Source organism: Lycium barbarum, chromosome 12 (genome assembly GCF_019175385.1).
Source record: "Lycium barbarum isolate Lr01 chromosome 12, ASM1917538v2, whole genome shotgun sequence".
Classification (NCBI taxonomy): domain Eukaryota; kingdom Viridiplantae; phylum Streptophyta; class Magnoliopsida; order Solanales; family Solanaceae; genus Lycium; species Lycium barbarum.
Window position 1 is genome coordinate 99,386,289 of NC_083348.1, and position 18,577 is coordinate 99,404,865.

At 33.7% G+C, this 18,577-nt stretch overlaps 1 protein-coding gene and 2 long non-coding RNA genes across 3 annotated transcripts; 2 read left to right on the top strand and 1 right to left on the bottom strand.

Moving 5' to 3' along the window:
• The first annotated feature begins 1,664 nt into the window (after positions 1-1,664).
• On the top strand, positions 1,665-3,927 carry LOC132623037 (uncharacterized). Its single transcript, XR_009576082.1, has 3 exons — positions 1,665-1,757; positions 3,235-3,359; positions 3,790-3,927. It is a non-coding gene; the product is annotated as an uncharacterized LOC132623037 (long non-coding RNA).
• On the bottom strand, positions 3,365-7,890 carry LOC132623036 (protein DA1-related 1-like). Its single transcript, XM_060337731.1, has 10 exons — positions 7,277-7,890; positions 6,995-7,070; positions 5,870-5,990; positions 5,674-5,757; positions 4,952-5,071; positions 4,576-4,788; positions 4,411-4,473; positions 4,206-4,321; positions 4,019-4,077; positions 3,365-3,936 (listed from the first exon to the last, which is right to left on the bottom strand). The coding sequence occupies exons 1-10, from the start codon at positions 7,680-7,682 to the stop codon at positions 3,599-3,601; spliced, it is 1,596 nt and encodes a 531-aa protein (XP_060193714.1). The 5' UTR covers positions 7,683-7,890; the 3' UTR covers positions 3,365-3,598.
• A 4,760-nt stretch (positions 7,891-12,650) lies between these two features.
• Positions 12,651-14,282, top strand: LOC132621108 (uncharacterized). Its single transcript, XR_009575417.1, has 3 exons — positions 12,651-12,889; positions 12,974-13,077; positions 14,015-14,282. It is a non-coding gene; the product is annotated as an uncharacterized LOC132621108 (long non-coding RNA).
• Positions 14,283-18,577: the final 4,295 nt, after the last annotated feature.

Consider the following 18,577-nt stretch of genomic DNA (forward strand, 5'->3'; position numbering starts at 1 on the left):
TTTTTAAAAAAGGTAGATGTAACAAAATATTAGTTTCCCTTCCTTTTCTCTTAATATTTTTTCTCTCTGATGGGCTCTGAATCCAAAATATTAATTCTTGATAGGATAGAATTCAATAGAATATACAACATCAACTGTATCAGGTGCAAGAAAAATGCAGGGAATAACTTGACGCAGGAACTGCAATATGCAGTATACTGTGGAGAGAACTCATTCTTCCAATTGCATCTTTTATGTTATTGTAGCTTTGTTTGTATGATTCTCTTGTAGGATATGAATCCTCTCTAACGGCTTTGCTCAATCCAATGAATATAGTGAATCATCATAGTTAAACTATTTTTACTATGACCGCCAACCTAATGCAATCCTCCTCTTTTATTCGAACTTAGAACAAGCTATGTGAAACTCACACAGTTGAAGTAAATTGAAGAAGAAACTCAACCCAAAATGTTCTCTGAATAAGATGAAAATTAAGAGGATACCACCATATAATTTCAGGAGTATACATACATGGAGTCAAGTAGGCGTAGAAGATCAATCTTCCACTTCTCCATGAAAAAAAATGAAGCACCTTTGAGGGAGGGGAAGCAAGGTATATACTTGTGCATCACTATGTTTGGATTTCCGCCTCTATATATATAAAACGTATCTGCGTCATATTGGAGCATTTACTCTTTACCTTTTCATTAATGGGTTATGATTATGATTATAATTGTATGTGCTATTTGGTCCTAAAAAATTAGTATAGAAAGTTTGTTTTGAATATCCGAGTTGACGTGGAAACACTCAGCATGACTGAAAAATAAAACATGGGAGGGTTCCTGTAAGCTGGATATCACCAAGTGTCGTCTTGAGACCATAGTTGAACACTGCCTTATTACATTTTCTGAATCCATCCAACCACATCCTTACACACCTGAATCATCCTTACACGCCTGAACCATGTATCTGGCGGATTTTCACTAGTGAATCTTCCAACTTGGATAGTTTCCTGGAGTAATTCAACATTTTCAACGCGTCGTAGGATTTAGTCTTGGAACGCTTGTGAAATAGCTCTTCACCTTTCATTAACCGTTTCTTGAATATGTCTATTTCTTCGTCTCGACCGTCTAAGGCTTTGCTTAGCGTTTCAATGTCAGCGAATGCTGGTTCGATGTTAAGAAATGTCTGCTTCAAGCTGAGGAATTGGGAACGGAAAGTGGACATGTTTATACCAACATCAAGAACTGCTTTGTATAGTATGTCAAAAACTGGACTCAGAGCACTCGCGACCATTGCTACGTACTCCGCAAAATGGCTTAATTCAGGATGAACAATGTGATATGATACCAATGGGCACCACTCCTTCAAGGTCTTTCACTCGTAGCCAAGCCAAGGAGCTCCAAGACTTGCAAGTGATGTTCATGAAGAGAGGGGCATTGGAGGCGCTTGGAGAACACTCTCAAGAGTGTATAACGTGTGGATGATTGCTTGGGAGGATGTTGAAGATGAAGGCATAAGAAGGGAAGCCATAAAAAGTGGCTAGAAGTGCAATCGGCCAAAGAAGAGCCAATTTTAGACATTTTCGACCAACTTGTGGCTAATTTTGCAAAAGGTCACTTTTGGGCCTTAGTTGTAAAACACAAGACTATATATAGTTGCCTTAGTCATTTCATTAGTTTTTTAGCTTGATTATTGAAGAAAACCCTCTTATGAGTGATAGTTTATTTGGTTAGTTAACTAGAGATTATCTTAGTGATTAGTTGTGTGGATCTTTGGTTGGTAATCTAAAACCCTTATCCTTGATTTTCTTTATTGAATTGTTCATTTGTGGATTCATTGAGTCTTCCTTGTTGATTATTAATTAATATAGGTTCATTAGTAGAAATCAATTAGGAGGATTTAGGTTTAACATACCTAGATTTGCCTATAAATCCTTTACTAATTGAGTTTTACTTTTATCTTAATTCCTTGCATTTTAAAGGTTAAGCATTGATAGTGGTGATGAGAAAGATCCTTTGTAAAAGAGATTGCAATTGGTCGGAAGTTTCGTCCTCAACAGTGTTGACTTTGGTGGTTTCCGCTAGTCAAGAATCTTGTTTTGTTCCTGCCTGCACCCTTGGCTGTTGTTTGGCAACAACGTATAATTATTTCCTCCATTCAATTTTATAGGATAGATATTTGATTGATAGAATTTAAGAAAAGAAAATATTTCGAAATTTTGAGATCTAAAATTAGTTAGATATTTTTGCGGCTATGAATAGCTCATTAGGGGATCGTTTAGTTACCAGACTAAATATTAATTTCGATACAAAATTTGGAACTAATATGTGTTTTGGTTGTTAGAATAGCTAAAATCAATATAAATTTTGTTATTACTGCTTATTATTATTGTTGTCTTGGTACCTTCTTTTAGGCCGAGAGTCTATTGGGAACAACCTCCCTACCTCCCAAGGTAGAGGTAAGGTTTGTGTACACTCTACCCCACCTGATGGGATTATATTGGCTATGTTGTTGTTGCTGCTGTTGTTTTATTATTATTTATTACATTTAAGATCTTGGATTATAGTTCCGAAATTATAATCCCGAGACATTTTTGTTGTTGACCAAACAACTCATAACTTTTGTTCTTAAATGTCAAGTTAAGACTACTTGTGGCCTCTGTAATGTTCATTTAGTTCCTCTTTTTCTTTTTTCTCAATGTTATTCTTGATGGGTCGACTCAACACAATATACAACATCAATTGTTTTTTTTTTTTTTTAAATTCCCCTCCTCTTTGATTCTCTTTGATCCCCCTTTGTTAGAGTTATTGCATCTTTAGTGACTCGAACTCACAATCCTAGGATTGTAGGTGGAGTGCTGATCTGACCAACCCCCTCTTGTCACATCAATTGTTTCAGTTGCAAGAAAAATGCAGGGAAAAACAAGACGCATGGACTGCAATGTGCAATATATTATGAGAGAACTCATCGTTCCAATTGCCTCTTTTATGTTACTGTAGCTTTGTTTGTATGATTCTTTCTCGTCGTCTATGAATCCTCTCCATCCCTTTGCTTAATACAATGAATTTAGTGACTCATTATAGTTAAAATATTTTTATGATGACCGTCAACTAAATGCAATCCTCCTCTTTTAATCTAATTTAGATCAAGCTATGTGAGACTCACACTGTGGAAGTAAGCTGAAGAAGCCACTCACCTAAAAATGTTTTCTGAATAGATGAAAAATAAGAGAATACCACCATATAATTGCAGGAGCAGGAAAATACGATGCAATTGTTGCTGCTGCATACATACATGGAGTCATTTAGGCCAACACGATCAATCTCCCTCTTCTCCACGAAAAAAATATGAAGCACCACTGGGGCACGGGAAGAAAGGTATATACTTGTGCATCACTTTGTAATGGGTTTCCTTTATATGAACTAAGTGTACAAACTTGAAGTAAACACGCGTGATATTAAACGTATCTGCATCTTATTGCTGCATTTACTCTTTACCTTTTCATTATTGTGTTATGATTATAATTGTATGTGCTATTTGGTCCTACAAAACTAGTATAGAAGACTTGTTTTAAATATCCCAGTTGACTTGGGGACACTCAGCATGGCTGAAAATTTTAACACGGGAAGGTTCCTGTAAGCCGCATATGATCAAGTGTCGTCTTGAGACCATACTTGAGCACTGCCTTATTACCTTCTCTAAATCCATCCCCATAAGCTGCTGAGGTATCTGATTCAATCTGGTGCTTGAAAAAATCACTCAGTTTCTTCTCAAAGTCTGATCGTTTCCCTTTCTTTGATGAAGTAGATGGTGATGAAGAGGACGATGAGGATGCAGAGGAAGATGCAGAAGTTGAACTACTACTAGAACCAGCTATAATTTCAGAGTCCAACCACATGTGAGCTAATACTTGGCATATGCCTTCTTCAACTTCTGGACTTAAACTTGGATAACCTATAATCATTTAAATGAAAAACTTATCATCAGAAAGAGAAAAGGATATTATATACAAGTGTTTTTGGAATAAAAGATCCACCTTTAAGCCTCAGCCATGCATGCATCATTTCATGAGCCAAAATTGAACCAGTCAACAACCTGGAAAGGTCCGAGCTATAAGTAATTTGTCTCCTGAGAGAGTGAAGTAAATTTTTCTTTCTGATGTGATGAGGTACGATATTTTAGACCATTATATTAAGCATGAATGGAAATGTGGCATTTATTACCTAGGAAGACCATACAAGATTAGAATAGCTGTCACTTCACATCGTCGAATTAACCTGTAAGGTTCTGTAAACATATCCAAAATCTGATAACCACCAATCCTTGGCCGCCTTGAAATCTGACATGATTGTTTGGATAAAGATAAAATTTTCAATTTGAACAGTATATGACAATTAAGGAAAGTGCAGAAGAAGGGAAGATTCATACAGTGCTAATGGTCTGTTCTTCAGACAGGCAGAGTCCTCGAGTCTCAGGCATGTGATGATGACCCTATCAAGACAAACGAATGAAATTGGAAGTTAGGTAACAGCTTTCTCGATTTGTGATTGTATAGTGTCTTAAGAAATAGAAAATTCTGAGCATAAGTCTCACATTTTTTTCTCTTTCCATTGCTTCAATTAATGTCAGCATATCACCTAGAAGCAAGGGAATTTGCTGCTCTACTTTCACATTTAAACCTTCGTAAAATTCTTGTATCTCAAGATAAAGGTGTTGACATTCATGAGTGTCCATTATCGCAGAGTCCAAGCACTCTAGACACAGCTTCCGACCATCATTAAGTATCTGATATCTGGCATCTACGGGCTACAAAAATTACATATCCTAACATTATTCAACAATAACACGAGGAAAAAAAAATTGTCGCAGTTCGTTCTGCTAATCTTTAAAGACAGATATGTACTTTACATTCTTAAAAACCATGTCAAAAACCAAACAGAAATGTGGCAGTAGTAGACTAGCAGCTAACCTCCATTCTCTCACAACTGCAACAATGAGGTGTCCCATCATTTTCATGTGATGGGCAATACTTCTGAAGCCAGAAAGGATGAGCCCTAGATTCAATTACACCAGCCGAATTTGTTGGAATCTAAAGTCATTAAAAAAGAAAAGCAAAATATACAAAATATGGTTAGTCATCATACTTTACCAGACAAAGAAGCTGTTAGATACAGTAAAGTTCATGATGCAATACACAATAATAAAATGTCAATCTCAACAAAAAATGAAAGATTTTCAGAAAACTCCAGATGCATAATAATATATAAGGCATCTCCCTGAGGATTACTCGAGTTACGCGGAAATTAAATTAAGGGCTTAATGTTGCTCGTATCCATATATGAGAATAGCAGTTCTAGTTGCTGCCCCGTCTCTTTTCTTTTCTTTTTTTCCTGATCTTTGCCTTCGACCAGAGTTAGTAGACTGCTTGAATGCAACAAAGAAATGAAAATGCAATCAAAAGCTAAAGTGAATGCAGCAGCCAAAATCATGAAGTGGAAACATTGCTGATTCTCGCTAAGTGTTTTAATGGCAATAAAACATACAAGAAGTATAGATAATAGTCAGAAACAGCTTCTTGAGGAAGGCTGCTCCTACATCTGATCTAAAGTAGTAAATTTAGAGACTGGAAGAATGTAATGCTTGTTAGAAGATCCAAATGACTTAGGAATTTGGATGTGAATGAACACTTACAAAGTTCTTGCAAACATCACACTTCGGGTGATGCTGTACTTTGTAGCATGATTTATGGTATGGGCGGTTATCTGACATTGTTAACTGCAAAAATAAAAATAAAAAATGAATTGCTTTTATATTCAACAAGTCAAGGTAGTAACTGAAAGCACTATCGGATAAAAAATTATTGAAGTAAATTTGACTACATTTAGACCTGATCAGAGTCAGAAATTGGTTGATTGCAAGCTTGGCAACGGAAACATTCTGGATGCCAAACAGCTCCCATGCAATATGAATGTGTTCCACCAATTTCAGCTTTGCAACCGGCACAGACCCTACACTCACACACATCCATACCAACAAGATGCTTTGAGAAGTCTTACGGTGGCCAGAATGAGTAGATGAGTCTGTTGCACATGCAGATTTATTCGCTAAAAACATAAAGGTCTTAGGGAGCTCTTTACTCTGTTGAAATGCATGAGAAAATGAACAATGCGGTTCAGTGTACAAGGATCAAACCATCTAATTTGCAGTATGATTTGAGAAATCAATTCCTGACTTTGTGAAAATAAAATTTACAAATTTAGCGACAGTTGAGAAAACCTTGATAAAAGAGAAAACGAGAACCCATGCGATGTGAAATAAGACAGATGGAGTAGTTCTTTGGAGATCGTACATAGAGTACATATACATCTCAGAGCACTGCTCTTCACATTTCAAGTACTGAACATCCCCAGCATTGAACGAGTACAATATTCTGCAAATCTGAAAGGTTATTACTTGCTGTTTTGAATTTTCATTGCATTACTCTTAGTAAGAACCATATCAGAGGAATGTTTTTGAAGCCAATAGATTGTTCTTGCACAGATTTGCATATTGCTAATTGATTTTATTCTTCTTGAAGCCAACACATGCTTATTCTTCCAAAAATATCACATATTGCTAGCTGATTTTTACTTTAACAGAGATCATGACTGAAGTTGAATGACCAATTTGCATCTGCACAAGTTATTTGATTAAAACTCAAGTTCATGATGGAATGATGCTTTGGACTTTATATCAATTAGACTAGTGATTCTGCTCCTCTCTTTTCATGAGCACCGTGCTTGATGCCGAAAAGTGGCTAAATCTAAGACAGTAAGTCAAGTTAAAAAATTTCCTCTTCCATTCTTCTTTAATTGTTTAAAGCATCAGTCTCAGCCTTGATGCCGTAGAATGATTGAAGCAGAAAGATGGGTTTATAAGGTAACAAGGATATGATAAGGTAAAAAATTTCATTTCGACTAACAGAGAAAAAAGTCAAAATAATTTTGCTCCAGAAGAAAAGAAGAGGTGTTACCTACACCCATACGGATCTGATGGAGAGAGACTTTCCTTGGCGAGCGCCTCGTCTTTCTCCAAGTTGGGTTCACTCTCTATTAAGTAGTGGCAGAAGATTAGGATAAACATGATTAGCAATTAAGCACAAATAAATTAGAACTGCATAAGAAATTATAGATTAGCCTAGATACTATATAAACTCTAAATATGCAATTCCTGATAAAAGAACAACAAATAATAAGTTCTACAATGTCTGACCATGCTTGACAAAAACATCGAGTGGATCTCATCCAATTCTTACCATGTTCATTTACCTTGACCAGAATGTCTTTAGTATCCCTCCACACCTGTATTAAACAGTGTGTCTGGAAGAACTTCACCAGTGAATCTTCCAACTCGGTCAGTTTCCTGGAGTAATACAATTTTCTGCATGCGTCGTAGGATTTAGTCTTGGAACACTTGCGAACTAGTTCATGACCTTCCATTAACAGTTTCTTGAACATATCTATTACTTCGTCTCGGCCTTCTAATGCTTTGCTTAGCCTCTCAATGTCAGCGAATACTGGTTTGATGTACATTAATGTCTGGTTCAAGCTGTCCAATTTGGGACGGAAAGTGGCGATATTTTTGCCAACTTCAAGAATGGATTTGCATAGCATGTCAAAAACTTGACCCAAAGCAGCTCCTGCCACGAGACTCGGGGCCATTGCTGCACTACAAAGTGGTGTAATTTGGGTTAGTCTTGGTGAAGAGAGCGTGCACTAAAGAAGAGAATCGTCTTGTAGAGGTTAAGCATTAATAATAGTGCTGGGAGATATCATCTGATAAGAGATTGCAATTGATTGGATATTTCGTCCTACTCGGTTTGACTTGGTTGTGATGTAACATTGCGCGGGGATATAAATTAAAAGGGACGAACAAGTTTGCCAATTGAGAGGGTCTTCAAGTTTTAAATATTAGGTAGAGGTTACGGATATAAATGAGGGCAGGTATAAATGGGGCATCATAATAGTGACTTTGCTATTTTTTCTACACAAAATTTACTCTCTCTCTCTGTTTACTTTCTCTCTCTCTCTCTTCAATATAATTATTGTTTGTTTTGAATGAATTGAATTCCACTCTCTCTCTCTTCAAGGTAATTATTGTTTCTTTCCAATGAATTGAATTCCACTCTCTCTCTCTTCAAGGTAATTATTGTTTCTTTCCAATGAATTGAATTCCACTCTCTCTCCTTAATGTAATTATTGCTTTTCTTTCCAAAATATTGATTAGATAAAATTTTGCATTCCTATTTTATTTATCTTTTTAAAAAAATACTACTCCAAAAATGTTTTTATTGGAAAGCATACCCTTTGCTTAAAACTCAAAGCCCTGTAGACCTTTTATCTTTTCTTCATTCATCTCTCTTTAGTTTTTGCACATTATTTCAAACAATTTGGAAATATAGGTAGCTGTTATTAAATTAACTAACGAAGTTGACAACTTGACCTTTTCTTATTTTCTTTGGGAAATAAGGGGAGAAAAATATAAGTATTTGCCAATGTCGATGAGGTCTTTGGTATGCCATTAGCATTGACCTAGTATAGAATTGAGTAGCATTTAGTGAGTTTATATCTAATTCAAACAATTTTTTTTTAAAAAAAATATTGAATGTAACAAGTGGTCAACACTATGTTTGACTTTAATTTAAACATTGAATTGTTTCTATTCGGCTAAATATTATATAGGATTAAGTAAGAATTAGCAACCTGTGAGATAATTCAATCAATTTATATATATATATATATATATATATATATGTAACAAGTAATCAATATAATGGTTGACTTTAATCGAAATATTGAATTATCTCAATTAGTTAAATGTTAGATAGAATTGAGTAAGAATTAGCAAGTTTAGTTCTAATTCAATCAATTTAAACTAAAATACTGGATGTAACAGGTAGTTAACACCATGATTGACTTTAATTGAAACATTGTATTCCTTCAATTTAGCTAAGTATTATATAGGATCGAGTAAAATGTTTGCTAGGTTTTGATTCAATTCAATTAATTCAAAATAAAATATATGTAAAAAGTAGTCAACACTATGGTTAATTTTAATTGTAATATTGAATTATCTCAATTTACATATAAGCCTGTTTAGATCTAATCCACAATTTAAAAATATAGTGGATGTAACAAGTAGTCAAAATCATGAATTTCACCAATGTTCCCCAATTTACGGACAGAGTTCCAGGTCTACCTACACATTTATCCTTGTTCCTAGATTTTAAATATGTGGATGTAACAAGTAGTTAACACTATGTCTAATGGTTAGCTTTGATTATAATATTAGATTCTTACAATTTAGGTAAGTATTAGATATGATTGGGTAACACATTACAAGTTTTGATTTAATTCAATTAATTTTTTTTTAACTAATGGATGTAACAAGTAGCCAACACTATGATTGACTTTAACTGCAACATTAAATTATCTCAATTTAGTTAAGCATTTGATAGGATTAAGTAACAATTAGCAAGTTTTGATTTAATTCAATCATTTAAAAAAAAAAGTGGATGTAACAAGTAGTGTCCCTTCGGGTACATTCGATAAAACTGAAACAATACAAAGAGATGTAACGAGTAGTCAACACTATGGTTGACTTTGATTGAAATATTGAATTATTTCAATTTCGCTAAGCATTAGACAAGATTAAGTAAAAGTTAGTGTTGATTCAATCCAATCAGTTTTGAAAAAAGAATAAGTGGATATGGTAAGTAGTCAACACTATTGACTTTGATTGAAACATTGAATTATCTGAATTTAGCTAAGTATTAGATAAAATTGAGTAATAATTAGCAAGTTTTGATTCAATTTCATCATTTAAAAAAATGAATGTAACAAGCAGTCAACACTATGATTGACTTTAATTGAAATATTGAATTGCTTCAATTTAGCTAAGTATTATATATGATTGAGTAGCAATTAGCAACTTTTGATTAATTCAATCAATTTTTTTTTAAAGTACGATGTAACAAAATATTAGTTCCCCTTCCCTTCCTTTTCTCTTAATTTTTTTCCTCTCTCAATGGGCTCTGAATCCAAAATATTAATTCTTGATAGGACGCAATTCAACATAATATACAACATTAACTGTATCAGGTGCAAGAAAAATGCAGGGAATAACTGGACGAGGGGACTACAATATGCAGTATATTGTGGAGAGAACTCATCGTTCCAATTGCATCTTTTATGTTACTGTAGCTTTGTTTGTATGATTCTATGGTCGGATATGAATCCTGTCTAACTGCTTTGCTCAATCCAATGAATATAGTGAATCATTATGGTTAAACTACTTTTACTATGACCGCCAACCTAATGCAATCTTCCTCTTTTATTCGAACTTAGAACAAGCTATGTGAAACTCACACAGTTGAAGTAAATTGAAGAAGAAACTCAACCCAAAATGTTCTCTGAAAAAGATGAAAATTAAGAGGATACCACCATATAATTGCAGGAGTATACATACATGGAGTCAAGTACGCGTAGAAGCTCAATCTTCCGGCCTTTTCTCCATGAAAAAAAATGAAGCACCTTTGAGGGAGGGGAAGAAAGGTATATACTTGTGCATCACTATGTTTGGATTTCCGCCTCTATATTAAACGTATCTGCAACTTACTGGAGCATTTACTCTTTACCCTTTCATTATTGGGTTATGATCTATATAAGGGCAATTTGGAGGATTGTCCTTGGGGGTGGTCTTTAATTTTTGTCCCTCAAATCAGTGGTCTTTAATTTTTGCTCTTCGCTAAAAGTTCTTTGGTTTCGGATTCGAATTTTCGCTCAGTCAAAAATAAAAATAAAAATTCGCAAGGCAGAAGTTGGATTTCAAACTCTGCCTTAAGACAAAAAATAAAAAATAAGAATTATTTTGTTGGATTTTTATAAACCTCTTCCTTAATGCCTAACTTTGGGCAAAAGTTAGGACTTAAAGGCAGAGGTTTGTCTTAAAGCCTAATTTTGGGTAAAAGTTTGCCTTAATTAAGGCATAAGTTAGGGTTCAACTTATGCCGTACGAATCCCAACTTCTGCCCAGCGAAATCCAACTTATGCCTTGTGATTTTTTTTTAACTGAGCCTGGGTTCGAACTCAGGACCTCTGGGTGTTAAGCGAAGGACAAATATTAAAGACCGCCCCAAAAGAAGGGCAATCCGCGCAATAAAAAGATATATCATATAAAGGGAAAACTACGTATATACACATATTAAGGAGAAATATTTACGAAACGTGACAGTAGTTTTCGTTATTTACAAAATATAACGATATTTTACGAAACATGACGAATTTTCATATATTTTTAGTTTTTTTTTCAGAAAATAATTATTTTTTTAAAAATATATATATTTTAAAAAAATTACTTTAAAAAAAATTATTTTAAACTTTTTCTAAAAAAAATTCTTTATATTTTTTTTTAAAAAATAATTATTGCTCAAAGGCTTAAAAAATTACCTCAATTTTTTGTGAATGGAAGCCGTATGAAATGTGTATGTGTGAGCGAAATTTTTAATATAATTTTCATATACAAAATTGTGAGCGAAAACTTTAAGCCTTGAATATTGTATGAAAGTTGTTACAATGTTGTTGCAGTTGTATTAATTTTCCAGAAACCTAATATGAACTTTATATACAAAAAAATGTGAATGAAATTCTAAGTCTTGAGCGAGGTATACACATTTCATACCATTCTCATACATAAAATTTTGAGCGTAAAGTTTAAGCTTTGATCGAGATGTACACATTTCATACTTTTTTCATACACAAAATTTGAGCGAACTTTTTAAGCCTTGAGCAAGACATATACATTTTATACACAAAAAATTGAGCGATTATTTTAAGTCTTGAATGTTGTATCAAAGTTGTATACAATGTTATTATAATTGTATTAATTTTACAGAAATCTAACATGAACTTTATACACGAAAATGTGAGCGAAATTTTGAGCGGATTTTTTAAGTCTTGAACGAGATATACACATTTCAATCATTTTTCATGCACTAAATTTTGAGCGAACTTTTTAAGTCTTGAGCCAGATATACACATTTCATACAACTTTCATACATAAATTTTTGAGCGAAAAAAATATTTTTTTAAAAAAAATTTAAAAAATATTTTTTATAAAAAATTTAAAAAATATTTTTTTAAAAAAATTTAAAAAATATTTTTTTAAAAAAATAAAATAAAAATTTTAAAAAAAATAAAAAATAATTTTTTTAAAGCATATTTTGTATCGGTTTTGTAATGTTATGTTTTGTACATAGAAAACTATCGTCACGTTTCGTAAATATTTCTCCTTAATATGTATATATATATATATATATATATATATATATATATATACTTTACCCTTATATAAAGCAGGACATTAGGCCCGCTGACGTGACACTTTCTAAGCCCAACAATTATATTTATCCTCCCCCTCCCCCTTTTTTTTTCCCTCCTATTTTCCCTTTTATTACTTTCAAAAATAAAACACACAGCTGCTGATTCGGCTAACAGTTCCCCCCCCCCCCCCCCCCCCCCCGCCGCCCTGTCCCCCGATATCCCCAAGAGACACCAACAGTCTAAACTTTCTTTCTTTTCTTATTTTCCTCGCGTATCATAGGACTCGGAAAAAAAAAAAAAAAAAAAACCCTGCTGCTCTTCTCCTTCTTTCATTGTGTCTTTCTTTCTCGCTTCCATCTGGTTTTCCGCCCTTCTAACGTAATTAGCAAATTGCTTCAATTTGTTTTCGTCAATCAATTGTTGGTTTTATGCAATTTAAAGTGTTGCGATTCTGGAGTTGATCACCCATACTACTATTTAGTGGTTTATCAATTCCAAGGACAGTAAGGACTCTGTTATTAACCTACTACTCTCCTCAGGAACTACAGGTAAAATATCTAGATTATATAGTTTAAATTTTGTTGTGGCTTCTTTGTATTTTGTTAATGTTGTCGTTCCTTTTCCTTTGACAGGAGATCCGAAAGACATTCCTTTCAGTCATCTGACTCCTATTCTATGGCTTTAATCTTTTTTTAATCAATTCGCGATAGCTTGGCAAAGAAGGAGACGGACACAGGTTTAGTATTATTCTCCCTTAAATCATCCATTTGACATTCATATGAAGTTTCGGTTTCTTCAAGACATGAAATAGTTTATATCCATAACGACACGTGATTGACATATTCAATAATTTCATTTATGAGTGATCAAGAATGTGATGGTCTTCTAATCAGATCCATTTGAGGAAGAGGCTTATATACTGATGAAAATAATGAAATTTTAGTTTAATGCTTAGATAACATGCTAAAATAGTTACTATATGATGTTAATTTATACATCTGAATTGCATGATTTGGTTCGCAACAATCATGTGTTAGCAGTTTTATTTCTAACATGACTTTTTTTTTTTTCACTCCTTGATCTTTTGAAATCTTCTCTTACCACTATGAGAATAATAAACCTTGGTGCTAGAAAAGCAATAAAGAGTCTCTCTGTATCCATTAAAGTTTTTTAAATGTACCAAAACGAAGTTACAGTTTTTAAAAGCTACTACTATTTACTTTTTTGCTTTTTCTTCATACGACAACATTTTCCCTTCAATGAATGAGAACTGAATGCGTTCATGAAGATTAATTCATAGCAAAACTGAAATACCTGTTGAGTTTTGGCGCTGCACTTTGTTTGATCAAGTGAGAATTAGAAAAATACCAAAACTTTATGGAATTTCAAATAGCAGGTTCTTTCTCTTTTAATAGATCAATGCATTCAGCATAACAATCACCCTCAGTTCAAGTCAATGATATCTATCGTGTGCACTTTTGTGAAATGGATTCATAAAAGGAGATTCTTATTGACAGCAATATGGATGTCATTCCTCTTGTGTTAAAGACCAATGATCCTACTTAAATTTAGTGGAATGAACTGATTCTTTTCTTCAATCTGATTTACCTAATCTAAATCATATATATATCTGCCAACTTACCGACAACATATTTCTTCTTTGTTATCTTAAGGATGAAAACGATGAATGTTGTGATGGATGAGATAAAGATGGAACAATTAGTAGAAATTGAAGAGCAAAAAATGGGTCTATGACTATTTAGTTGATTACAAAGGATAGAGTTCCTCGCAGGGCTTCAACTTGTGGCTGGAAAGCCTCTTTTTGATTATTGGTAAGAATTCGTCTAACAAATGTCACAAGCACACAATAGTTTCACTTTCCTTTACGTCTCAAATCTCAAGAACAAAAGCAAAGTTTATGGATTTATCTTGACAGTATAAATGAACTTTACACAAATGGTGGCATTTGACCTGTCATAGGAAGTTCCTAATTTCTCTTGTTATGGTTGTTACATTTATTTACTTTTGGTCTGACTTGATAGTATAGCAATATTTAACACTGTAGATGCATAAAACCATTTTCATAGTGTGGTGAGAGCACTTTTAGGGAGGAACTAAGTTTAGTGTGTTTACATTTTAAGAATTTGGCTAATGTTTGGTCTTTAATGGCAAAGAAAAATTTCCGCTTCAAAGCATTTTCCAGAAAGCAACTTCCATTAGTCAGGCTAAGTGAATTTGAAGCACTCAGATGCACTTGCTATAAAATATTCTCCTCTAATATACGTGATACGCTCAAATTACATCTATTAATGGCGTAACGCGGACATTGTGAAATATAGTAACCCAAACAAGGTTGGGGTCGAATCTCACAGGGAATATGGAGAGAAAAGGGTACTAATTGTATGCGATACTAGTCTTTAAAGGCTTTAATCCTATTCCGAGTATTTTAAAAAGGAGATTTGGTTTGTATTTGCTCTTTTGAACTGTTTGGAATTTGTTTAGATTTGGAGAATCAAAGTTGTGTCCCCGCAATGATTAGACGTTATGCTATGGGTGTCAATATGATATATTTCTAATGGGTCGCGGTTATGTATGCACTTAATCTCTAATACACTTTCTAATATTTTCCAATAGTTAGAAAGTATTTCTTTTAATGATTTTCCCAAATGCAGAAAAGTTATAAATAAGGTCGATTAAATATGCCAAGTAGAACTTATCTTATTCCTAAGCGAGTTCATTAAACGAGGGTTAGCGCCCCGAGTCTGTTATATTATTTCAAACCACACCCTAGTTCATCTTTCCAAATAAACTAGGGTTTGTGCATGAACAAGTGTTTGCAACCACTTATAGAACAATGAAAATGAGAAATAATAAAACACATCACAACCCATTATATATATATATATACAATGTTAGATACCCATTACATAGCACCCATCATTTGGATCCACAACTTTGATTAAAGAAACTACTCACACATAATGGTCTCAAAAGTAGTAAGCAATAAATGAGACATAAAGCTTACAAATGTAATAAAGATGATGGAAAATGGAATCTTGTTGTCTTCACTAAGCTCCAAAAGAGGAGTATTCAATGCTCACCCACCAATGAGACTTTTTAAGTGAGTACAATAAAATCTGGATGGATAGAAAAACCTAAAATGTTCTTTAAATAGGCTCCAAAAACGCACAGCAGAAAACTGACAAAAGTGCCCCCGATAGCAAGATCGACGGACCATTGATCGTTCGACGATCCGTCGAGTATTCCGTCCTTTGTACCTTCAGCACTGTGTTCCATTTGACGGTGTCGTCGACCAGTTCGACGCTCCGTCGAGTATTCCGTCTTTTTCTCCTTTTGTGAAGAGATCCTGTTTGACGACACAAATGACGAACCGCCGATCAGTTCGACGCTTCGTCGATGCCTCCGTCCTTTGTCATCTTCAACTTTGTCACCACTGGAAAATCGAGCTTATCGATGCTTCAAAGGACGGTTCGTCGGCTGATCGACGGACCGTCGATTCATCATTTCTGGCTGATTTTTCTTTTGTTCTTTGCTTTTGATTTTGGGCCATTGTTTTCCTAAAACACAACAAAACATATTAACGAGAACCAGACTTACTTGAAAACAACCAAAATTCATAGTAAAAAGGCGTCGAATGTGCCACAAATCCGCGGCACATCAATAGGTTATAATCTCTTTTTTCTCTATCCAGTACCATTAACCATGTGTTTAGACATGGTATATTCTAACACTTGTCATGGTTAAAAGTCTAAGTGGGAGATTGTTGGGATATATTATATTAACCATGTGTTTGGATATAGTATTTATTATAAAACAATTATTTATTCATTTTTTAATAAAGAGTTAAATAGATCATGTACTAGTATGGTTGTTCTTTACTTATATAGTAGATGATTTAGTGTATAGAGTTTTAGCTTATACACGGAAGATTAAATCATTGGTTCTTATAAGTATAAAATTTATGTTCACAATCTAAGATGAAAATTGGACAAAGCCATCAGTATGATTGTAGCACAAGATAATATAATGTATCTTCATTATGGGAACGGTATAGTTCTGTCTTCTTATGCTAGTACATTTTGTATGTATTGAACGGACCAAGTAGAGATAAGTGTTTTTGTACTGAATATATAAAACAAATTCTCTAGTTCATTAAATGTACTTATACTCTTAATCTTGATATAATTATTATGATCAATGTAATTTGTTCATTATTAAAAGGTACGACTCAATTGCGGGTCTATGTATTCCTGGTAAATTGGATAATGGTAAATTATATTTGTGAAATAATAATTAGTTGATAGAATCCATGTCTCGACTTTGAGATTGATGATACCCCTTTATGGATGCTTATAAGTCTCATGTGAAAACCCTGCAGGTGGATTTTATATCCGTCACATGATGTAAGTTAAGCAGAAATATAAAAGATTCAATTAGTCAATGAATTAAATTGTCAGTAATTTAATTTAATTGATTGGTATCTGTAATCTTAACATGGGGAGTTAAATAAGTTTTAATGTATGATTTCGAAATTGCACTGAGGGGTGCAGTTACGATTTTTTAGTGGAATAATTCGTAATTTATTATGGTAGGATTAATTCAATTTTTTTAAATTAATTCCATAATAGGAAGCCTCATTAATTAAATTCTGTAGTCCCTGCTGTGCCCGAATAATAAAGAATTAAATGGAATATTATTTTTCGGTGGAAAATAAAGACCCAACAGGTTTTGGAAAAAGGTGGGTCTTATTCGATAAGGAGGCAAAGGGTTTTTAGAAGTTTCTTCAACTTTTCCATAGAAATTTGCCCACACGAATTTCGCAAATTCTGGTATTATTCGGGTTACACAGCAGAAGACTGTGAAACTGAAGGATGAACACGTGGACAGCTTTTGCTCGTGCTTGAAGGTTTGATTTGCAGCCGCGGTCACGCTTCAAGAGATAAGTATCGATTTTACGTTTGATTAAAATTTTGATTATGTGTTGTCTATATTACATGCAAATTCGATCCTGACTATTTGCTTTCGCTGCGTATGCCTGTATTCCATCAATTGGCATCAAGAGCCTGCTTGCATCTAAATAGATAACACAAAATATATGTGTGATTTATGTTTTTCTGAATTCGATTTTACGTTTGAAAAACATGAATGAAGTCTCTTTTTGTAAAAGGACCAGCAATATAAATGACTAAATTGGTTCCCTGTTAAATAGTTCTGGTGGCGGCAGTATCTAGAATAATCTATAGCTTGTGACTTGTGGATTATAAAAGTGCATTAGTAAGACCTAATTAATAAAGAGCGATGATGCTAAGAGGTATTGGTGGCGGCAGTGAAGATATTTCCTTTAATGTGGTATAAATCTTTACTTGTCACAAGCATTCCTTGTTGAATGAAATTTTTATTTTCTAGTAGTGGATCAAAAATCACTCTCTATTTTGTTTTAGTGATGAAATTACTATGTCTGGTCGCCGGTATTAGGTGTTTGCTGCTGTTTCGATGGCGGCGGTTGCTGGGGTTATAATTTTAACCTACTACTGTGATTTTACCTGAAGCATGAAAGTCTCCTGTTTTAATTCTTAATTCGTGGCCCACCACAAAAGAAAATGTTTTGGCATAGCTTATGATTTTTGCCCATTATGACTTTTGTCTTGGCGTCTAACAGTAAGCAAATTTGTTTGCCAAGTTAATTTTAAGTTTTAACCTATGGTGGATGCAACTCTTGAACTGTGGCCTAATGCCATTATTGTCTTGTTTGCTTAAGTGGATGGCCGTAGAATTAAATTAGGTGGGCATAATTTCCTTTTACATTTGTATAGTCTTCCTCCTTATAAACGTGTATAGTGATGTATAAATGGAGAATTTTATGGTTAATGAATAATGGCTATTAAAGTGGTTTATTTATTTGAAATCATTGAAAATTCTTAATAGCTTTATACATGTGAGATTATATCAATACATGGATTGAGAATTATGATTAATAAATAGGATCTACAATATTGGTCTATTTATTTGAGTCATTAGAATGTGCTCAATGTGTCATGTATAAATTGTTCTAGATAAGTGTACATTGTCGGTGGAGGTTAATTTACTTGAAAGGAAATTTAATTTTAGAAACTAGTAACCCTTAGTTAATTCATGAGAAGAGATATCGAGGTTTTTCGCCCAAAACGAGAAAACATAACATCTTGCATTCTCATGTGCATTAATCGAGAGGACAA